Here is a 23,761-nt window from a genome sequence, read left to right as displayed (position 1 = left end):
ACCACTTATCATGAGATGTGTTGGTCCAAAAGAAGAGATAAGGAAGGACACATCTATGTTTCTGTGTAACTGTGAGTCCGGGTTAGTAATTGATCTGGGTCTGGAACAAGAGCAGGTCACATTGTATTACACAACACAATGCAGAGCGGTTACGGGAGGGCAGCCAAGCCTCGAGAAGAGCGAAGCGGCTCCACACGGCGCCTCCTTGTGTTTGGTCAGGGAGGGGCACGTTACTGATAACATTACTTGTACCTTCATTATTTATCACTACACCAATAAAACGAAAAAGAAAAATAGTTTCTGAGCTCCAAATGCGTTTTTTTTATTAAAGTCGCCCATTTCTAATGGTCACACAATTGCTGCGGTTTGTTATGTACGGATGATGGGTGCCCACTCATATCGGCTCCGGCCACCACCGTGGCGCTTGTGTTTCCCGGCGCTGCGGGCAGACGGCTCCATTCTGAGTTTTCTCAGTCCTTTGTCTTTATGTGGCCATGCGAGTAATAATATTTGCGTCTGTATGCAGAATTTAAAGGGGATTCTGACCAAACACAAGGGGAGAAGCCCATAATAAAGACACTAGGTTTAGAATCTGCCCCAAATGTAAAAATATCTTATAAACTATATGTAAAGTAGTGGCTACAATCGTGCCCCCCTCCAAATGCTGTCAGCCTGAATGTAACTCAACGCTTTTCCTAGCTCATTCAGCTGAGCGTGCATATTTCAGGGTGGAAGAGGAAACTAAGCCTCTGTCAGCGAGCTCTGGCGGTGGTGGCGTTCATTCTTCTAGAATTGGGCCGGATTCAGATGGCCGTATTAAAATACTGGCCAGTCACATCCACAATTGGTTAATGTGCACACGGACCAATGAAACGCTCAGCTGAACATGCATATTTCAGAGTGGAAGAGGAAACTAAGGCTTTGTCAGTGAGCTCTGGCGGTGGTGGCGTTCTTTCTTCTAGAATTGGGCCAGATTCCAGTTTCCAAGATGTGCACTAGACAAATATTGATCTAATTTTGCACTTATTTTTTGTTTAATTCTTTGTCTTTATGTGAGCTAATAACCACTTCTAGCAGCTAAAACTTGCTGGGAGTTGTAGTTAACAACCGTTTAGTTAGAATCTATATAGCTTGAATATCGATTTAATATATTTTAAACTCTTCCCTAGCTTTTAGGTTTTTGAACGTCTCTTGATAAATTTAATAATAATTTAAAAAAATAGTTTTTGGACTTCTCTGATCTTCCTGGGAGAACATCTGCAAAACGCTGCCATCGGGGCTGACAGCTATCGACTGCAATCAGACAAAATGTGGAGGGGAAAAAAGAAGAATTTTTCCTAGAGATTACGCTCAGACAAGCTTTTTTTGGAGAATAAATAAAAAAGTTGAATTTTGTTTTTTTCCCTCCTTAATTCTCCATTAGGTCTTTGATTTCAGGCTGTGAGCAACCAGTTTAGCAGAGATCTGATGGGTTCTGTTGCTAGGAAGCCTGAAAAAACACAAATCCTCCCTAAAAAAAAAAAAAAAAAAGCCATCTGTAGAATGACATGCACTAAATCGGTACCGTAGTTTACTTGAGAGAATAAAGTGTAGGAAAGGAGCTGTCACAATGGCAAGGACAGTCCTCCACCTCTGTGGGGTTTCCCTTTATGGTGGTCCTATAATTGACATGAATGAATGTTTTAATTGTTTTACAGCATATTGTGCACATGCAAATAAGAAACTTTGTAATATATCTTATCAGAGAAATCTGCTTCTTTATCCTCCTGGACTGATCATTCACTCTCAAAATTCTTCTTGGGTAAAATCTGTCTTCACTTAATACAGCCTTTCCCATTACTGAGATAGGAAGTGACAGTTGGTGCTCATAAAGTTCTATGGAAAACTGGAACTGTTGTTTCAGAAGAACTTGCAGTGGAATGTCTGTGTCTGCCTCTAGCTCCTCTTTGGAATGTCTGTGTCTGCCTCTAGCTCCTCTTTGGAATGTCTGTGTCTGCCTCTGGCTCCTCCCTAGAATGTCTGTGTTCCTCTAGATCCTCCCTAGAATGTCTGTGTTCCTCTAGATCCTCCCTAGAATGTCTGTGTGTTCCTCTAGCTCCTCCCTAGTATGTCTGTGTGCCTCTAGCTCCTCCCTAGTATGTCTGTGTGCCTCTAGCTCCTCCCTAGAATGTCTGTGTTCCTCTAGATCCTCCCTAGAATGTCTGTGTTCCTCTAGATCCTCCCTAGAATGTCTGTGTTCCTCTAGCTCCTCCCTAGTATGTCTGTGTGCCTCTAGCTCCTCCCTAGTATGTCTGTGTGCCTCTAGCTCCTCCCTAGAATGTCTGTGTGCCTCTAGCTCCTCCCTAGAATGTCTGTGTCTGCCTCTAGCTCAACCCTAGAATGTCTGTCTGCTCTAGCTCCTCCCTGGAATGTCTGTGTGTTCCTCTAGCTCCTCCCTAGTATGTCTGTGTGCCTCTAGCTCCTCCCTAGAATGTCTGTCTGCCTCTAGCTCCTCCCTAGAATGTCTGTGTCTGCCTCTAACTCCTCCCTAGAATGTCTGTGTGTTCCTCTAGCTCCTCCCTAGTATGTCTGTCTGCCTCTAGCTCCTCCCTAGAATGTCTGTGTGTTCCTCGCTCCTCCCTAGATTGTCTGTTTCTCCCTCTAGCTCCTCCCTAGAATGTCTGTTGCCTCTAGCTCCTCCCTAGAATGTCTGTTGCCTCTACCTCCTCCCTAGAATGTCTGTGTTCCTCTAGCTCCTCCCTAGAATGTCTGTCTGCCTCTAGCTCCTCCCTAGAATGTCTGTCTGCCTCTAGCTCCTCCACAGAATGTCTGTGTTCCTCTAGCTCCTCCCTAGATTAGCTGTGTTCCTCTAGCTCCTCCCTAGAATGTCTGTGTGTTCCTCTAGCTCCTCCCTAGAATGTGTGTCTGCCTCTAGCTCCTCCTTAGAATGTCTGTGTTCCTCTAGCTCCTCCCTAGAATGTCTGTGTGTTCTTCTAGCTCCTCCCTAGAATAGCTATGGGTTCTTTTAGCTCCTCCCTAGAATAGCTATGGGTTCCTCTAGCTCCTCCCTAGAGTGTCTGTGTGTTCCTCTAGCTCCTCCCTAGAACGTGTGTCTGCCTCTAGCTCCTCCCTAGAATGTCTGTTCCTCTAGCTCCTCCCTAGAATGTCTGTCTGCCTCTTGCTCCTCCCTAGAATAGCTATGGGTTCCTCTAGCTCCTCCCTAGAATAGCTATGGGTTCCTCTAGCTCCTCCCTAGAGTGTCTGTGTGTTCCTCTAGCTCCTCCCTAGAACATGTGTCTGCCTCTAGCTCCTCCCTAGAATCTGTTCCTCTAGCTCCTCCCTAGAATGTCTGTCTGCCTCTAGCTCCTCCCTAGAATGTCTGTGTTCCTCTAGCTCCTCCCTAGAATAGCTGTGTTCCTCTAGCTCCTCCTTAGAATGTCTGTGTGTTCCTCTAGCTCCCTAGAATGTCTGTGTTCCTCTAGCTCCTCCCTAGCATGTCTGTCTGCCTCTAGCTCCTCCCTAGAATGTCTGTGTGTTCCTCTAGCTCCTCCCTAGAATGTGTCTGCCTCTAGCTCCTCCCTAGAATGTCTCTCTGTCTCTAGGTCCTCCCTAGAATGTCTGTGTGTACCTCTAGCTCCTCTCTAGAATGTCTGTGTGTACCTCTAGCTCCTCCCTAGAATGTCTGTGTTCCTCTAGCTCCTCCCTAGAATGTCTGTCTGCCTCTAGCTCCTCCTTAGAATGTCTGTGTTCCTCTAGCTCCTCCCTAGAATAGCTATTTGTTCCTCTAGCTCCTCCCTAGAATGTCTGTGTTCCTCTAGCTCCTCCCTAGAATATCTGTGTTCCTCTAGCTCCTCCCTAGAATGTAAGTGTGTTCCTCTAGTTCCTCCCTAGAATGTCTGTGTTCCTCTAGCTCCTCCCTAGAATAGCTGTGTTCCTCTAGCTCCTCCCTAGAATGTCTGTGTCTTCCTCTAGCTCCTCCCTAGAATGTATGTGTGTTCCTCTAGCTCCTCCCTAGAATGTCTGTGTTCCTCTAGCTCCTCCCTAGAATGTCTGTGTTCCTCTAGCTCCTCCCTAGCATGTAAGTGTGTTCCTCTAGTTCCTCCCTAGAATGTCTGTGTTCCTCTAGCTCCTCCCTAGAATAGCTGTGTTCCTCTAGCTCCTCCCTAGAATGTCTGTGTCTTCCTCTAGCTCCTCCCTAGAATGTCTGTCTGCCTCTAGCTCCTCCTTAGAATGTCTGTGTTCCTCTAGCTCCTCCCTAGAATAGCTATTTGTTCCTCTAGCTCCTCCCTAGAATGTCTGTGTTCCTCTAGCTCCTCCCTAGAATGTAAGTGTGTTCCTCTAGTTCCTCCCTAGAATGTCTGTGTTCCTCTAGCTCCTCCCTAGAATAGCTGTGTTCCTCTAGCTCCTCCCTAGAATGTCTGTCTTCCTCTAGCTCCTCCCTAGAATGTATGTGTGTTCCTCTAGCTCCTCCCTAGAATGTATGTGTTCCTCTAGCTCCTCCCTAGAATGTCTGTGTTCCTCTAGCTCCTCCCTAGCATGTCTGTCTGCCTCTACCTCCACCCTAGAATGTCTGTGTGTTCCTCTAGCTCCTCCCTAGAATGTGTCTGCCTCTAGCTCCTCCCTAGAATGTCTGTTTGCCTCTAGGTCCTCCCTAGAATGTCTGTGTGTTCCTCTAGCTCCTCCCTAGAATGTCTGTGTGTTCCTTTAGCTCTTCCCTAGAATAGCTATGTGTTCCTCTAGCTCCTCCCTAGAATGTCTGTGTGTTCCTCTAGCTCCTCCCTAGAATGTCTGTGTGTTCCTCTAGCTCCTCCCTAGAATTTGTGTCTGCCTCTAGCTCCTCCCTAGAATGTCTGTCTCTAGGTCCTCCCTAGAATGTCTGTGTGTTCCTCTAGCTCCTCCCTAGAATGTCTGTGTGTTCCTCTAGCTCCTCCCTGGAATGTCTGCGTGTTCCTCTAGCTCCTCCCTAGAATGTCTGTGTCTGCCTCTAGCTCCTCCCTAGAATGTCTGTATGTTCCTCTAGCTCCTCCCTGGAATGTCTGTGTCTGCCTCTAGCTCCTCCCTAGAATGTCTGTATCTGTCTCTAGCTCCTCCCTAGAATGTCTGTGTCTGCCTCTAGCTTCTCTCTAGAATGTCTGTGTGTTCCTCTAGCTCCTCCCTAGAATGTCTGTGTGTTCCTCTAGCTCCTCCCTGGAATGTCTGCGTGTTCCTCTAGCTCCTCCCTAGAATGTCTGTGTCTGCCTCTAGCTCCTCCCTAGAATGTCTGTATCTGTCTCTAGCTCCTCCCTAGAATGTCTGTATCTACCTCTAGCTCCTCCCTAGAATGTGTGTCTGCCTCTAGCTCCTCCCTAGAATGTCTGTCTGTCTCTAGGTCCTCCCTAGAATGTCTGTGTGTTCCTCTAGCTCCTCCCTAGAATGTCTGTGTGTTCCTCTAGCTCCTCCCTGGAATGTCTGCGTGTTCCTCTAGCTCCTCCCTAGAATGTCTGTGTCTGCCTCTAGCTTCTCCCTAGAATGTCTGTATGTTCCTCTAGCTCCTCCCTGGAATGTCTGTGTCTGCCTCTAGCTCCTCCCTAGAATGTCTGTATCTGTCTCTAGCTCCTCCCTAGAATGTCTGTGTCTGCCTCTAGCTTCTCTCTAGAATGTCTGTGTGTTCCTCTAGCTCCTCCCTAGAATGTCTGTGTGTTCCTCTAGCTCCTCCCTGGAATGTCTGCGTGTTCCTCTAGCTCCTCCCTAGAATGTCTGTGTCTGCCTCTAGCTCCTCCCTAGAATGTCTGTATCTGTCTCTAGCTCCTCCCTAGAATGTCTGTATCTGCCTCTAGCTCCTCCCTAGAATGTCTGTATCTGCCTCTAGCTCCTCCCTAGAATGTCTGTGTCTGCCTCTAGCTCCTCCCTAGAATGTCTGTGTCTGCCTCTAGCTCCTCCCTAGAATGTCTGTCTGCCTCTAGCTTCTCTCTAGAATGTCTGTGTCTGCCTCTAGCTCCTCCCTAGAATGTCTGTGTCTGCCTCTAGCTCCTCCCTAGAATGTCTGTATCTGCCTCTAGCTCCTCCCTAGAATGTCTGTATCTGCCTCTAGCTCCTCCCTAGAATGTCTGTGTCTGCCTCTAGCTCCTCCCTAGAATGTCTGTGTCTGCCTCTAGCTCCTCCCTAGAATGTCTGTCTGCCTCTAGCTCCTCCCTAGAATGTCTGTGTCTGCCTCTAGCTCCTCCCTAGAATGTCTGTCTGCCTCTAGCTCCTCCCTAGAATGTCTGTGTCTGCCTCTAGCTCCTCCCTAGAATGTCTGTCTGCCTCTAGCTCCTCCCTAGAATGTCTGTGTCTGCCTCTAGCTCCTCCCTAGAATGTCTGTCTGCCTCTAGCTTCTCTCTAGAATGTCTGTGTGTTCCTCTAGCTCCTCCCTGGAATGTCTGTGTGTTCCTCTTAATCTATTTTTGGTTCTTCTCAGTTTATCATCATCTATTTTTCTCGCCTGCAAAAACAATTTCCCCTACCCATTAGTCAGTAACAAACTGACGGTGCTTGGATGACATTCAGACGCCATCCGACTGCAATCCTTTTTTTTCTCTCTGACCCATTGACTTGCTTTGGTGAGTTTGATAGGCAACACGGATCGAGAACAGTAATGTGTCCGTTTTTTTGCGTGTCTTGGTTTTTTATCTCAATTTCATTCACAATGTTGCTATTCTAGTAGCGGATTTTCCATCCAAAATAAAAAAGAAACACTGCGTATGCCCCCAGTAAAAATATATATGTATACTCTATAGATACATTTCTGTTAGGCTACGTTCACACCACGAGCTTTTGATTTAGACTTTCTGCACCCAATAAGTAAAATACATTATTTGCATTTTTTTAGGAAATGAAACATAAAAAAAACTCACCCAAAACCCATCATGATCCTTTCAAAGATTAAATATTTTTTTGGGGAAAAAAAAGTTAAAATTGCTATGTCCTTATCAGGACTTGTATGTACTAGAATGTAAGGTTTCTGAGCCCGGATCTGTGTCCCGCACGTCTGGTAGCTGTCCACCGGCTGAGCGAGATGTACCGGCTCCATTCTGAGGTGACTGGGAGCAGAACAAGGAATCCTTTCTACTCTCGCCGGAATCTAGGTCAGGCCACCACCATGTCACTGGTGAAAAGCTCCAGCCAGGCCTGAAACTTCTCATTGAGCTCAGCCAACAGGGCACAACCTGGAGGAGCATGACGTGCAGACATAGGGGGGACTGCGACGGGTGCTAGGGGGAACATGGAGCGCGGGCAGTGTAATTATTATCGAGTAGTCATGGCGCAGGGTGGTGATGTCAATATACTACACCGTATGAGCTGAAGATCGCATAACCACATCCACGTACCGTCCGTTTTTGTCCCGGACAGCACACGGACCCATAGAGTTTTATTTATCCATTCATATTCAAATTGCCTCTTCATAGAGGAAGGACTTGAACTCTATAGCGCCGCCTGTTGGAAGCCGTGATCCTACAAGTCACTATTGACGCTCATGACTACTAAAAGTCAATGGATAAAAAAAAATCAGAGTCTACCTGCTTCGGTGAAGAAAAACAGATGCAACCCGGGAGGGAGTTTACTAACTGTGAAGGATTCATCACTAGGAGATTAACATTGCCAACTACACTAGTCTGGCGAAGACCCTCTCCCTGTGATAAGCCTGGTGTGGGCGGGGTTAGCTGTGGTGTGGGCGGGGCTCGCTTTCTCAGCTCTGCTTCATTCTAAATCGAAAATCTCTGATTGTATCAGAACGACTGCACCCAGTAAACTACACGATACATCGTTAAATTCAGGTTCTCTTTGCCTACATTATGCTGCTCTCAGATGAGGTAGCAAAAAGGCCTCATTTAGACATCCTTTTTTTTTTTCATCAGGTGCCGGAACAGATTTTCAGCAGTCTTTGTATTTTTTGCCCTCAATTTTTTTCGGCTTAAAAAAAAAAAAAAAAACTGATGAAGGTTCTATTAACTTCTGTCAGTCAGTGAAAAGCAACAGCACTGGTATGGACTGACTTCTTTGCGCTGTTCAAGTTTTTCACAGACCCAAAGACTTGCATTGACGAGTCTTATCTGTGACTCTGATCAAAATCGGACATCTGGGTTTTGTTTTTTTACTCTTAGGCTACTTTCACACTAGCGTCGGTACGGGGCCGTCGTGCTGCGTTGTGCAAGCGCCGCACAACGGGGGCAGCGGATGCTGTTTTTCCACGCATCCGCTGCCCCATTGTGAGGTGCGAGGAGGTGGGGGCGGAGTTCCGGCCACGCATGCGCGGTCGGAAATGGCGGACCGTGGGCACAAAAAAAGTTACATATAACGTTTTTTGAGGCCGGCGGTCCGCCACAATATAACGCAACCGTCGCACGACGGTTGCGACATGTGTCAATACGTAGCAATGCGTCGCTAATGTTAGTCTATGGGGAAAACACGCATCCTGCAGACGACTTTGCAGAATGCGTTTTTTCGCCAAAACGACGCATTGCGACTTATGCAAAAAAAACGCTAGTGTGAAAGTAGCCTGAGTCCCCAAATAGACACCAACATCTGAACAGGTAGTGTCACAAAATTGTCAAGTCCCCCTGGAAGACCTGGAGTTAGATGGTCACGTCGGGTTATGAATCGCAGGCCTTCTTTAGAGATGGTGTGAGTCAGGTCTTATTTTAAATGGATTTGGTTTCCTTCGGTGCTGAGGGCTTAGGACTCTTTTCATGCTGGCTGAGACCATACAGTCTGGTTGTTCTCTGCTGCTACTGCCTATCATTTACTCCCTCTATATACTGGCTCTGGACAGTTAGTCCCTGCAGGTGAAAGATTTGTCTTCCTGTGCTGTGTGCTGAAGCGAAGTGGTTGGTGTAGAGTTATTGTAGTAGTGTTCTGTGGTTTGCTGTAGTACGTGTGTGTTTATCTCCTGGTCCCTGGTCCCTTTCAGTTTATTCCTCCCTGTCCCTATTCTCCTCACTATTGTTGGTTAGTGCTTTTGTATGATAGAGGTTTTCTGTTATCCCTGTTTTGTCTTTGTGTCTTGTTCCCCTTATATTACTGTCCCATGCATCATGAGAGAGGGTATAGATTAGGGTTTAACAGGAGAATAGCAAGGTCGGAAACCCAGGCCTCCCCACCTTCAAGAGTACCCCGGGACAGGGATAGTTAGAGTCCCAGGTTCAGGGACAATATGAGGCCCTCTCCCGTACCGAAAACCGTCACAGCGTGACAGGTACTTTTTCTAGCCCTGAAAAACACTGATAGAACATGCACATGAAAACAGGCGTCTGGATAAGGCTTTAGTATGATTACGTCGTTGTTACTACAGTACTGTAGATATGGAGGGTGGACCACCAGAATTCACCCCGGTGGGTCTAAACAGCCCAATTGTGAATCCATTTTTCCTTTGCCGCGTGTCGTTTTTTTGTCATCCCACCAGCGGTGAATCTGGCCCAAGCCTTATCCTGCTGTAGACGACTTTCCGCAGCCGATTCTATTGTTTCCCAGCACCTGAGCCAGATTCCGATGCGCCTACTGCGAGGTTTATCGCACAATGCCGCCATTCTGTCACTTATTAATCTATTCTTTTATCCTCTCGTGAGCAGGAAAGACTCGCTCTGCCTCCTGAACGGACGTCCTGGCCCCAGTCTAATTAAATCTCCGCTCCAGATTAGGTAGGCGGCTGACAGGGGCCCATTGTATGGCCCGAGGCGCAGGCGATTTTGGGAGAGGAAAATCATTTAATCTTTACAGTAGGGTTTGGCCCACAATTCATTATGCAGGGTGGGGATGTCACAAGAGGGCGCAATATTACTTTTTAGGGCATGTGGTGCCCAATCTGTGACTTTCCAACTGCTGCAGAACTACAACTCCCAACATGCCCCGATCGCTGTATCGTTACAGCTCGCCCCATTCTCTTCTATAAGTTATACCAGACACAGTCTGTAGATAGGTTTGGTGCTGTTTCGGGGGGATAAAGTAGCCATGTTTATTTTTTTTCTGTAGCCCCCTTAGATTGCACTCATTTTTCAGGCTATGTCGCCCATATTGGTGCGCCTAGAACATTTTGGAAGCCATGTGTGTAACTGTATGAACCGAGGCATTCTGTATTTTATAGGTTGTCGGGTGACTGCTTAGAGCAAAGGTACGTCATGACATTTTATGGTGTGTGAACATGGGTAGAGGGGACGAGGACCCACGGCGTGTAGCCTTTTCACAAATATATATGTATAGATGGAAATTATGAATAACAGTGTGAAACGTTTGTGGCAACAAATGACACAACTTTTCTGTAGGAACCTTTAGAGGTAAGGAAGATGTGAGTCAGGCGAACTAATACTGGAATTATTGAGTATTTCTGTGTACATGATCCTGGCCCTTTTATTGCAGGTATTTACAGGCTAGTAAATCCTGTAACTCTGACATTCCTCCGATGATGCTGCGAGTTATAGATTTCATTGAGGACACACAAGTTCATTGCAGCAACAGCAGAAAGGATTTTTTTTACAGGTGTTTTACACTAAGGACATTTTCTGCCATCTGGTGACAAAATCAGGAACTGCACTTCTTAGCCTGTTTCTGTAAATTGTACTTGCATGACACCTAGTGGTAAGTTTATATCATTGCATGCAAGAATTAATTTTCCTATTGTGTTTTTTTTTTCCCCAGGTGCCTACAAAAAAACTTAAAAAATATGAAAAGGAATATCTGGCAATGAGAGAGAGCCAGTTACAACAAGAAGATCCAATAGAGAGGTACAAGGTAAGAATTACAGGGGCATTTATTATTATTGTGTACATTGCAAATGAAAAATTGCATGGCATTCTTGTAACCCTGCGAAAATGCAGCATTACATGGTGCACCATGACACCAGAACATTTTTAGAGTTTCATGCAATGAATAATATTTATTGTCCACTTCATCCATCACCTTGCTCTTACTATTGCATGCGCATGATATTCCTAATTAAAATAGGCAGATTAATATGGAACAGGCGGATTTCACGTAGAATCTTATAAAATTCCATTTTGATAGGAGATGATTGGGGAAAAAAAGTAATTACTGGTTGCTATGGGCAACAGCATTGTTTTGCCTTTTTTTTGTAATTATCATCCCAAAAGGACATGGTCACCCGAAACGCGTGCCGACTGTAATACTTTTATGGCATTTTTTATTTTAAATTTGAGTGTATAAAGATTTGTATTTTTATGTGACCTCTCTTCAAGGGGCTGGATTTTTTCCCATTGTATTACGGAGCCATATTTCCAGTCTCTTTTTGTATGTTATATATCCGCAGGGAAGTTGATTTTCATAGTTGATTTGCAAGGCGAATATACAAATTAAAGGGCACAATTATATGAATGACTCTGTGAGCAAGAAACACAGATTTAAGCCCTCTCCATTTCTTTCTTTGTAATCTGCGCACTGCGTCTTTTTCAGGCAAATTCCGCCCAGAACAGCGCTTAAAAAAATCCCTGTGAAAAGGAATTAACAAGTGCACAGCAATGTCAAAACGATTTTTATAGCTTATTTTAACCACTTCACGGCGTTTGGAGAAGTGACCTGACCATTCTTCAGGCGGCTTCTGCTTGGAAGACGCCATTATTTTATACATCTTATATGTAAGATTTAAGGAAACAAAAATAGGGGCAAAATTTGACAACAAAGCAGACGCTTCAGGTAAACCACCGCTGCTTTAAAAACTATGCCGGTACGCCGCTATATAAAAGACGACGTGTTCCCATCCCCCAACACTGCGGCTCCTGCTCAGTTCCTGAGCCCGCTTCATACTCTCCTTAGCAATTTATGCACATGGTGGGCTGTGAAGTGGGTTAATACAATTTTGGTCATGGCTTTAAAAGCCCTTAGACCCTATTCAGTGGCGCCGGGCTCTACCGGTGCCTGACAGACCCAACTGACTAAATTGTGGGTTCTGCCTTTGTGAGCGGCAACGTTTTTTCCCCAAATGGGACAGAATCACCAAACTTACACCCACATCTACTGACTGTAGGAGAAGCTGATAATACGCCGTGTTCATGGTTTCTTTTCCATAGAAATGCTACCCGCTCCGGCCTGGGCTGTGACACGCCGTCCCTGACGACGACTCAGATTGCTTTATTTCATTTTCTCTAGTCGATAGATCTGATGTCACTCTCCAGTCAGCTCTGTAATTAACTCAGCCTGAGCATAATTAGAGCATTGGGAAAATGACAGCAATTAAATATGTCGTCCCCCCTCAGAGTATAGAGTCCTTATTGTTTAACAGGAGTCATCGGGGGTTAAGAGATTGAAGTTATATGACATACCTATGAAAACAAGTTAAAAGGAAAAATGGTGGAAATTGCCCATAGCAACCAGTTCGGTAACCTCCCTTATTTCCCAGCCTCTCACAGCACAATGACCCTCAGTGAATTTTTATTTTTGGAAATTTAAAGAAATAAAATCCAATCTTTATCTCTGGAATGCCCTTTAAGGGGCAGCCATCATCCCTAGATACAGCTGTGGCGGCCCTCTTCCCTAGATACAGCTGTGGAGGCCGTGTACCCTAGATACAGCTGTGGAGGCAGTCTACCCTAGATACAGCTGTGGAGGCCCTCTAACCTAGATACAGCTGTGGAGGCCGTCTACCCTAGATACAGCTGTGCCGGTCGTCTTCCCTAGATACAGCTGTGGCGGCCGTCTACCCTAGATACAGCTGTGGAGGCCCTCTAACCTAGATACAGCTGTGGAGGCCCTCTAAACTAGATACAGCTGTGGAGGCCCTCTTCCCTAGATACAGCTGTGGCGGCCCTCTAAACTAGATACAGCTGTGGAGGCCCTCTAACCTAGATACAGCTGTGGAGGCCCTCTAACCTAGATACAGCTGTGGAGGCCGTCTACCCTAGATACAGCTGTGGAGGCCCTCTTCCCTAGATACAGCTGTGGCGGCCCTCTTCCCTAGATACTGCTGTGGCGGCCCTCTAACCTAGATACAGCTGTGGAGGCCCTCTAACCTAGATACAGCTGTGGAGGCCGTCTTCCCTAGATACAGCTGTGGAGGCCCTCTAACCTAGATACAGCTGTGGAGGCCCTCTTCCCTAGATACAGCTGTGGCGGCCCTCTTCCCTAGATACTGCTGTGGCGGCCCTCTACCCTAGACACAGCTGTGGAGGCCCTCTAACCTAGATACAGCTGTGGAGGCCGTCTACCCTAGATACAGCTGTGGAGGCCCTGTAAACTATATACAGCTGTGGAGGCCCTCTTCCCTAGATACAGCTGTGGCGGCTCTCTTCCCTAGATACAGCTGTGGCGGCCATCTTCCCTAGATACAGCTGTGGCGACCATCTTCCCTAGATACAGCTGTGGCGGCCATCTTCCCTAGGTACAGCTGTGGCGGCCATCTTCCCTAGATACAGCTGTGGCGGCCATCTTCCCTAGATACAGCTGTGGCGGCCCTCTTCCCTAGATACGGCTGTGGCGGCTCTCTTCCCTAAATACGGCTGTGGTGTCTCTCTTCCCTAGATACGGCTGTGGCGGCTCTCTTCCCTAGATACAGCTGTGGCGGCTCTCTTCCCTAGATACAGCTGTGGCGGCCATCTTCCCTAGATACAGCTGTGGCTGCCATCTTCCCTAGATACAGCTGTGGCGGCTCTCTTCCCTAGATACAGCTGTGGCGGCCATCTTCCCTAGGTACAGCTGTGGCGGCTCTCTTCCCTAGATACAGCTGTGGCGGCCATCTTCCCTAGATACAGCTGTGGCGGCCATCTTCCCTAGATACGGCTGTGGCGGCTCTCTTCCCTAGATACGGCTGTGGTGTCTCTTCCCTAGATACGGCTGTGGTGTCTCTTCCCTAGATACAGCTGTGGCGGCCATCTTCCCTAGGTACAGCTGTGGCGACCATCTTCCCTAGATACAGCTGTGGCGGCCATCTTCCCTAGGTACAGCTGTGGCGGCCATCTTCCCTAGATACAGCTGTGGCGGCCATCTTCCCTAGATACAGCTGTGGCGGCCCTCTTCCCTAGATACGGCTGTGGCGGCTCTCTTCCCTAAATACGGCTGTGGTGTCTCTCTTCCCTAGATACGGCTGTGGCGGCCATCTTCCCTAGATACAGCTGTGGCGGCTCTCTTCCCTAGATACAGCTGTGGCGGCCATCTTCCCTAGATACAGCTGTGGCTGCCATCTTCCCTAGATACAGCTGTGGCGGCTCTCTTCCCTAGATACAGCTGTGGCGGCCATCTTCCCTAGGTACAGCTGTGGCGGCTCTCTTCCCTAGATACAGCTGTGGCGGCCATCTTCCCTAGATACAGCTGTGGCGGCCATCTTCCCTAGATACGGCTGTGGCGGCTCTCTTCCCTAGATACGGCTGTGGTGTCTCTTCCCTAGATACGGCTGTGGTGTCTCTTCCCTAGATACAGCTGTGGCGGCCATCTTCCCTAGGTACAGCTGTGGCGGTCCTCTTCCCTAGATACAGCTGTGGCGGCCATCTTCCCTAGATACGGCTGTGGTGTCTCTTCCCTAGATACAGCTGTGGCGGCCATCTTGTATAACGAAGGTGGATTCCCACTAATGCTGGGGCTATAGGGTCAGGACACAGAATGGCTGGACAGTATATTGGTGAGAGGTGTCCCTTAAAAAAGCTGTTGTCCCTTTTCTTTCAGTTTGTGTTTGTAACCCAGATGTCTCCTTTCTTCGCTCTGTGACCCGGCGCCTCATCGATCATTGGCGTCCATGTGTGAGCTCCTGTGTCCCGTACACAGGTCTGGTTAGCTTGGAAGGAGACGCCGCGGTAGACCCTGAAGGATCGAGCGACACCAAGTGATTTAGTTCTATTAAATTCCTGTAAATACGACTAGTACTAATAAAGTTATTTTGGTGTGAGAGAATTCTCCTGTTTCTTTCCTGCTAATGTCACTGATATGGTGTGGGAATGGCGGGTTTGTCCTCTAGGCTTCATTCCAGTTGGGAAACTGCGTTTCTAAATGTAGACTCGGCCTTATGGCCAGAAATCGGCCCTTGTGAATGGACATTAGGCTGTTGTTCACACGGAGTTTTTTGAGCCCTTCAAAAACAACAAGTTTTCAATCAGAAACCACTTCAAGAAACGCTTCTTTTTGGGGGAAGTTGTTTTTGGACTTGTTTTTCTTTTCCTGTTTTTGCAGCCTTTTGATTGGACAGAGTCTAGCTGGGAGCAGATTCCATCAGGATCCGCTCCAAAGAAGTGACGTGCACTTTTTTATTCACTAGGCATTTAAAAAAAAAAAACCTTTCCGGTGATTAAAAACGTCCGTTCTTTAAGCATAAAACGCTTCAGGAAACTCTGCTTTTCTCTAGAGTTTGTAATCTTGAGCGTTTTTTTTTTCCGCAGTTTTAATTAATTTCTTGAGTATTTTTTTACTATCAATTTCCTTTTTTTTTTCTCTCTTTTTTTAGTATTAATTTTTTTCTTAATGGAAAATGCTTGAAGAATGTACTATTTTAATCACTTGACGTCTTTTGAAAGCCTGAAGCATTTAAAATAAGCTCCAAAGCAGGAGCATATAGACAGCAAGTCGTTTTTACATGGAAATCAATAGGTCCATTCTTTTGAGCATTTTATCAATGCTTTTTCTGGTGTTTTTGGTGCAAAAAATGGCAGATATAGACTGTGTGTACATAACCTAAGGGGAAAAAAATCTAAAAAACTTATATAAACAGCAAAGTGGATTTTCAATAGAACTTTCCCAAGCATTTTTTGTGAAGGTTGTTGGGAGCAGATCGGCTCCAAAAATCTCAGTGTGAACATAGCCAGCTTCTCCTAGAAAAGCTCCATAGATATAAGGCCCCTGAGGGAGCCTGCACGGTGATACACGGTGGCCTTCTCCATACACTGTCGTACAGGCTCCTCTGCACTGATATCTCCTATCTGTTTGTATTATATCAGTATATTTGTATATATGTAAATTAACTCAATACTTTCCATTATTTTCTACGTACTTTTCAGAAGGTTCCCGGAAACATAATATCATTAATCTCTTAGCTCGGTCCGTAAGCAGATTTTAGGGGCTGCAACTGTGCGGACACTAATGAACATGTAGTGCTACTGATTAGCGCCCAGGGTGCACTCTATTACTGCAGTGGAGTAATTGACAGATACTGGAATGCGGCTGCTTGTACCTGGCGTAGTGAGCTGTAGCTTCGAGGCAGAAAAATGTTGGCAAATCAGTGGCACAATTTTTATTTTTACAATTCTCACTGTTAGCCTATGTTCACACTAGTTTTTTTTTTTTTTCTGCATTTTTAATGCAAATTTTAAGCTGCGTTTTACAGTGCCAGCAAAGACTATGGGATTTCAGAAATGCACGCACACATTGGTTTTATTTTCCTGACTGATTTGTGAAAACTGCAACTTGTCACTTCTTTCAGCATTTAAGGAAGTGCAAAAACGCACCAAAAACCTAAGGAAGTTGAATCATGTTTTTTTGGGGGGCACTAAACTTTATCAGCATGCACAATAGACAAAAGCTGCTTTTTGTAAGCTGGTTCCTTTACTGCCAAGAGAGCAGGTTTTGCCTGCATTAAAAAAACTGCAAAAATGCAATGTGTGTACATAGCCTTACAGGTGTCAGAAACGGCATTGGATCCTTAGACATTCATAAATGCCATTCTCGTCAGTGCAGTTGCATTGATTAGTTGTCTGGTTTTTACTCCTACATGTCCATACTGCAAAATCAGCAGCCATTTTTTGGTATGTTTTAGAAGTAGTAACACAGGATCACACGTGACTGACGGGAAGTAGAAGCGCGGCAGAACCCTTATCACTCTGCAGCACAAGAGAAATTCTCCTGACTGGCGACTATCCCCATGTGCACGTGTGCCCACACTGCCCGGATACTCCCGCACCCAAGTGTGCTCCTACTTTGATTACATCAGTTTATTATAGGCGCAGATGCACTCGTTTGGGAAACTGATTCTTAAAACTCTAGTTGTTAAATACCCCCCACAAAAAAAAAAAAAAATTGATATGGAGCAAATTTTCCGTCCTGATTTTCTGGGCTGAAAATTCACGATGTATTACACAACCAACACTGTGCATAAGATTGTACAGAATCTTATTTACGTAGATTGGGAGACAATCTGCAATGGAAATCGACCTGTTCTGTGGATTTTAAATCCTGCGCTTGTTAGTTTATGCTTCAGATTTTCATCATGGATTTTTCACCCTTTGGCTGAAATCTGCTGTAAATCCGCAGCAAAATTTGCAATAAATGCTCTGGGAATTTGTAGTTCTACAAAAAGTGAGAAGCAGGAAGGGACTGGTCAGCGGACGCCTCCTGTGTCCCGGCCGCCCTGGGCTCCTCTGTAATCAGGAGCAGCAGATTATCATTACCTCCAGGAGGAAGTATCAGAGGCTGCAGCCGCCTCCCTGGGTCCAGCCCCAGTCACATCTCCTCTTGGTCTTACGAGTCTGTGCACGGTGAAGGTAAGTCCCTGCTCCCACCGCTTGCGTCCTTGTCTCCTCCGCTATGCGCAGTCTGTGCAGGTGTCTCCGCTTGGCTATACAGGAGGATCGTTCAGTCCGAGCTTTCTTTGTGCTCCGTGCCGGATAATTCTGCCATAGGTTGTAGAATATATTTTGTCCCGATAGATCCATCCACAAATCTTATAAAACCAAGAGACAAGCAGTTAGGCGCTCAGGATGCCGAGTACAGGAGTGATGTCCGACTGCCGCGGAGGATCGGACTGAACGCCGCACCAGGGCAACGCAAATCAAATTGCTTGTCTCTGCGTAAGACCAAGATGTCATCACTTTGGGAATAGTTTATTGGTTTTAAAAGGACCTCAAATGAAACTGCGAATAGCACATTGGTATGTAAGGTGCCATACTTGTCTTTTCCGATCGGTAACTTGTCAGAAGCATATGGCGCTCATTGCACGGTTAGCAGTGTGCACAAGGCTCGCTTCATATAGGAACTCCATGGAGCTTTGCAGCTGTGGGGAATGATTCCTCTCTAGAATAGGGTCCTGTGATGTTTTCTCATTTTCTGCTCGTGCACATTGTGCATCTTGTCACTGCTTCTCAGCCATTAAGGCTGTGTGCACATGTTACGTTTTCTCAGTGCAGATTTGTCACGAACCCTGAAGGGTTTCCTGATGACAGTAAAGTACATGAGGTTCCTGAAGTCTCCTGCACACGTTGCCTATTTTTTTCCTTGCAGATATAAATCTGCTGCTTGTCAATTCTTTCTTTGCTGCAGATTTCATCCATATTAATGAGTGGGGAAAAATCGGCACCAAAAATTCAAGTAAAAAAACCTCACGTTTCCACTGCCAAGAGATGTAGAAATGTCTCCACCAAATTCTTCACGTGTGCACATACCCTTGGTTATAATGGTTTGTGTGATATATGCTAGATAACTACTTTGTGCATACACTTCATACCCAGGAATATAAGCTTGTTGTATCCTTGTCTGTAGAACTGGCGTAAATATAATGTCACGTCCGTTTTCAATTATTAATGTGCAAAGTTGAAAACTGCTTGTAGAAAGGACTTTAGGGTATGTGCACACGTATTTTTAAGGGCTGCGGATTTCATAAATCTGCAGATAATAGGCACTGCGTTTTACCTGTGGATTTACAGCGGTTTTTATGTGGAATTTGTGCGGATTCCACCTGCAGATTCCTATTATGGAGCAGGTGTAAACCGCTGCGGAATCCGCGCAAAGAATTGACATGCTGCGGAATGTAAACCGCAGCATTTCCGCACGTTTTTTTCCGCAGCATGTGCACTGCGGATTGCGTTTTCCATAGGTTTACATTGTACTGTAAACGCATGGAAAACAGCTGCGGATCCGCAGCAAAATCTGCAACATGTGCACATAGCCTTAGTGTGTACAGATTTGAAGCTGGTGAGGTCTCTGCCAAAATGAGGCACATGGGAATCTGTCATTAAAGGATACAAATGTAAATAGTAGGCAATTGTGCACCAGTCTGACCAGTATATCCGTAGGCTGCACCTTGTGGTGTGGGGTGAGGCTGAATTCATACATAGATTTTTACGCAATGTTCTAAGGGTGACCCTTTCCTTCCATGAAGTCCGTGTGAGCACAGCCAGGAATCCATCGTATGTGATCTCTTCACTCAGATTATTTTCAAGTGCACCATAGCCAGCCTTAATACCTTTATGGCGGTGAAGAACCTTGCCTCAATGTTTGTCGGGTTACGTAATTGTTTTTTTTTTTTATGCAATCGTCTGGCGTAACGACTTTTAGTAACGCTGCAACCGACTCTTCCTCTGTCTTTGTGGACTTGCATAACATTTGTGTGCGCTCACTTTAGCACAATATACTTCGCTTTATTTACAGTGAACCTGACAAAGCCGCCACTTTTACAGGGATCGGAGGCGAGAAAAATCTATATAATTTTTCTGTATATTTCTATGCATTGGGATGATGTATAAAAGGACTACATTTATTGCATAGAGCTACATGCTGCACCTGGCTGTTAATATGATGTGATTTTGCAACTTGAAAAAAAAAAAAAATTTTAAGGGAGAAAAAAAAAACTTTCAAAACTGCTTTCAGAAAAAAAGTGTTTCCGTTTGAAAACTCGTCATTTCTTAATGCCTATAAAAAAACAAACATAAGATTATAGCCTTTATTGCATCAAATGCTCCCTAAATAAAAACACAAACATGGAGCATTTCCGCTACTTGGAAACATGGTCTCATACCGCCATATGGTGCAACATTTACGGAGTAGAATGTAAAGGAAAGGGGGGACTGGAATGAGCGGTCTAAATGCGGGAACCTGTTTTTCCGTCTGCCGCCATCTCTGAGCTGTTAATGGCTTCTTCCTTGTGAACTAAGCCATGGAGAAATGAAGGTGTTGGAGAGGAGTCTGCTAAGATCTCCGCCTGGGATGGCGGTATTCGCTGCGTTATTTCCATCTAGTTCAGTTTTCTGTGTTGTCGTCAGGGCAGCGATGGAGGCACGTTCACGTCTCGTAAATGCCAAGTATTGCCCCGTATGGCAGCACATAGGGCCGCTCTGTTTCCTGCACAGCAGCAAGTCAGGAAATAACCCGAGCTTCCGATCGCACTGACAGTCGGAGGCTTCAGCACAAGTTACGGCTAATCAGCCGGGGAAACTGGCTCCAAAAATAGCAGCAATTCACCTCCCAGACCCCGAGTGTCGTGCGCTGGTTACATAAGGACTGTATGCACGAGCAGGAGCTGCAGTCTAGATCAGCTGTAGCGAGAACTACAAGTCCCAGGTTATGTTGGGAGTCGCTGCCTAATTGCACCGAGCGAGGTAGGCCTGTGGCGAACACCCAGCAAAAGTGCGGGTCAGGAGCCCGGGACCTTCTCGGATACACCTAGTTTTGGGAAAGCTGCTGTGTGCCTGTTCTTGTGCTCGGTATCACTGTATGTCTGTGGTGAGCGCACATTGCCCGGGGCAGGCTGCTCCTCCGCTTGTGAAATCCTTGGCTTGTTGCTTCTTCCTGCCTTGTCCTGCCGAGCAGTGAATTGCACAAGATGCTGCACGATCAGGACCAGCACCCGTCCATTGTGTGTACAAGCTTTGCCAGCCGTGACCAGTCCTCAGAGACCGTCGTCCCTTTCTGCCGTCTTACCTGAAACACCTCTTGGGTTACAACTCTCCTCGTCCTCCTCGCCTGTCGTTCTGATAAGCAGGACGGAGATGTGACCGAACAGGTAGATCTAGTGCTGGAGGAGGCGGCACACGTAGACGGGTCCTTGAGGTCTGGCCTCGCGTTTATCCTAGATGCTTTGCTTTATATTCCTCCTTTTATAGATGTTAGGAGTAGTAGTAACCGTGTGCTTGTTCTTCACCCACAGAGAGAAAACCGCAGGTTACAGGAAACCAGTATGAGACTGGAACAGGAAAATGACGACTTGGCGCATGAACTGGTCACCAGTAAGATCGCTCTGCGCAATGACTTGGACCAGGTGAGACGTCTTACCCCTTTTTCTGCATAGAGCACGGATAAACTATAATGAAATTGCCTTTTTTTTTTTTTTTTTTTAACGGAACTGAATATCTGCAAAAAAAAAAAAGGAAATCGAGACGCGTCGTACTTTGTTCCATGTTGTGGATCAAACTCCCTAAATGCAAGTCAATGGCCCCATGAAAAAAATAAAACTTACGTCATCCGTACTTTACTGTTTAATAGGTAGAAGCAAAAATGTATTTATATTTTTTTCATGCAACAAGGATTGTAAAAACTGGCACACAAACCAAAAATGGATCCTGCACGGTGGAAAAAAAAACATTTTTAATGTATTAGAAAAAAAATGACGTGTGAGATTAGTCTTAGGTCTCATTCACATACGGTTTTCTCGTACAAGCGCCGTCCGTGGTTTCCATGGATAGCACTGATGCTTGTGATAGTCTATGGGGCCGTTCACTTGTCCGTGATTTTCCATGTTGTAAATTGCAGATACATATCCGATTTTTGATCAGAGCGTCCAATTAAAACCAGCAATACAAGTCTATGGGTCCTTGAAAAAATTAAGCTGCACAAGTGCAGTCCTATTTTTAAGGAGAACGTGGAGAATTTTTTTTTTCTCCACGTAGGAGCAAAACTGATGGCACCTGAACCAAACTCTGATCAGGATCTGATCAAAATAATTGGTCCGTTTTTCTTGGCTGTGTGAATGAGACCTAAGGCTATGTTCATGCTGGAGGTGTTTTGGTTTTTTTTTTAGCAGAATCTTAAGTGAAAACTCTCAATCTTAAAAACTTTAAGGCTGTTTCAAAACTCCACAAAAAGGCTGTGTGCGCACACAGCCTTACTGAGCCATGAGGTTTACAAGCTCCATGGCTCCTTTATTCCTTTTCTCCTGTAAGGATTGGCTGCGCAGTCTGTGTTTTATGAATGCTGCCAACTTTTACCTTCTGCAATGTTTGGTTCCTAGGCTGAAGACAAGGCCGAGGTGTTAAATAAGGAGCTTCTGCTCACTAAACAGAGGCTGATTGAAGCCGAAGAAGAAAAGCGCAAACAGGAAGAGGAGACGGCGCAGGTGAGCGGACGGCGTATGGTGCATGAATGCGATAAGAATCTGCTTAAGCAGCTCTGCGATTTCTGATGTTACTATTCGTGGTTGCTCTGCTGACGCTTTACCTGTAAAATATGTGAATATTTAGTAAATGCGTCTTCTTTGCTCCCCGCAGCTAAAGGAGGTTTTCCGAAAGCAGTTAGAAAAAGCAGAGCAAGAAATTAAAAAGACAACGGCCATCATAGCAGAGTACAAGCAGGTAAGTGTCAGCCAGTATGACCGTGACTGCGGGTAGGGGAGCAGCCTGCAGGGGGCGCTCACTCATATTATAACATGTGATGTTATTCTACCCAATCGGGTGAGATATCAAACATCCCAAAATGGCACCAAAGGGGATTTCTGGTTTCAGAAAACCCATTTCACGACTGCAGTTTGTTTAAAGAAAAAAAATAAACAAACTAAGCTTTATTCACCCTCCTCGGGTCCAGCAATGGCTCTACACTGCTGCTCCCGATGTCTATGTTTGTCTGCAGCGTTGTCGTCATGTTGGCAGCACTGCAGCCAGTAACTGAGCTCCGCTGCTCTCAATCGCTGCAGACCACAACGGGTATCGGGAGCAGCGATGGAGACTCCGCTCCGGACCCAGGGAGGATGAGTACTGCGCAGTTTGTTTCTAGAGTCAAGGATTTTATAAAACCGAAAAACCACTTTAGGGGATGTGCACACGACGTCTTTTTGAGGCGAGTGAACATGCAGATTTTTTCAAGAAAAAGACAAACGTGTATTTTTTTATTTTTTTTTACTGCAACATCTTTTTTCAGAGTTCTTTGGTTGTTTCTTAGGTGCTTCTTCATTTTTTACCAGCATTTTTTGGGGGGAAAGGAGGCAGGTGTTTTTTTTTATTTTTTACTGGTTTTTTTTTTTGGTTTTTTTTTTAAAGCTCTATTCAACAATGAAGAAACCACTGTCATATTTTTTTTTTTTAAATAAGTTACTCAATTAAGACACCCAGGCATCTGTTTGAGCCTTCACATTGACTTGTGGAGCATCTTCAGACCTGAAGACACCAGGAGGATGGCTGGGCCACTTCTTGATGTCTTTGGGAGCTTGGATACAGACACTAAGGGTATGTCTCCACGTTCAGGATTGCATCAGGATTTGGTCAGGATTTTTCATCAGTATTTGTAAGCCAAAACCAGGAGTGGAACAATCAGAGGAAAAGTATAATAGAAGCATATGCACCACTTCTGCATTTATCACCCACTCCTGGTTTTGGCTTACAAATCCTGATGGAAAATCCTGACCAAATCCTGATGCAATCCTGAACGTGGAGACATACCCTTAGGGTACGACCTCATTATCTTCTCTCTGATTTTAGATATGTTCTCAGTTGAGTATGCGGCTGGAACAACAACAGACCGCCAGTCGGGAGGAGCTGGAGATCGTAAAGGTGAGACGCCGTCAGCTATCGGACATGCGGGTACAGCCGTGTGCACTGGATGCAGCGTCACGTCATTGCTTTCCGTTCTGTTTGTACAGGCCAAGGTGATGTCCTGCAGTCACTGCAGCGAGATCTTCAGTAAGGAAGGATCGGCACAAAGCTCCGCCAGTGGCAAAGCCGGCGACGGAGGAGACGACGAGAAGGACTCCCTCATGAAGCACCTGCGAGAGATGGAGCTGGAGCTGGCACAGACCAAACTGCAGCTTGTGGAGGCCAAGTGTAGGATACAGGTACAGACGGAGATCGCACCATGTTACAGATGTCGTCCATAATCGTTATTTCCAACGTAAAACACTACCGAGCGTCCTGTGGAGGAGACGCCGCTT

The 23,761-nt window shown here is 45.9% G+C and overlaps 1 protein-coding gene across 11 annotated transcripts in view; it reads left to right on the top strand.

The window, feature by feature from the left end:
* Nucleotides 1-23,761, top strand: part of RABGAP1L (RAB GTPase activating protein 1 like) — a 268,486-nt gene that overhangs the window by 243,472 nt on the left and 1,253 nt on the right. For 8 of the 11 annotated variants that reach the window (XR_013218588.1, XR_013218590.1, XR_013218591.1 and 5 more), the window contains 6 exons: nt 10,627-10,719; nt 20,774-20,884; nt 21,854-21,958; nt 22,110-22,193; nt 23,313-23,384; nt 23,474-23,665. Coding sequence is in view for 8 of the 11 variants with exons in the window: in XM_077277811.1 (XP_077133926.1) it covers nt 10,627-10,719; nt 20,774-20,884; nt 21,854-21,958; nt 22,110-22,193; nt 23,313-23,384; nt 23,474-23,665 (657 nt within the window). In the remaining 3 variants the exon portion in view is untranslated. Of the gene's footprint in view, nt 1-10,626; nt 10,720-14,595; nt 14,815-20,387; nt 20,483-20,773; nt 20,885-21,853; nt 21,959-22,109; nt 22,194-23,312; nt 23,385-23,473; nt 23,666-23,761 lie in introns of those variants that run through there. The other 3 variants (XM_077277817.1, XM_077277814.1, XM_077277818.1) reach the window with 3 other exon arrangements.

Source organism: Ranitomeya variabilis, chromosome 8 (genome assembly GCF_051348905.1).
Source record: "Ranitomeya variabilis isolate aRanVar5 chromosome 8, aRanVar5.hap1, whole genome shotgun sequence".
Classification (NCBI taxonomy): Eukaryota; Metazoa; Chordata; class Amphibia; order Anura; family Dendrobatidae; genus Ranitomeya; species Ranitomeya variabilis.
The sequence above is the reverse complement of the archived record's forward strand: the minus strand, read 5'-3'. Positions and strand labels throughout refer to the sequence as shown.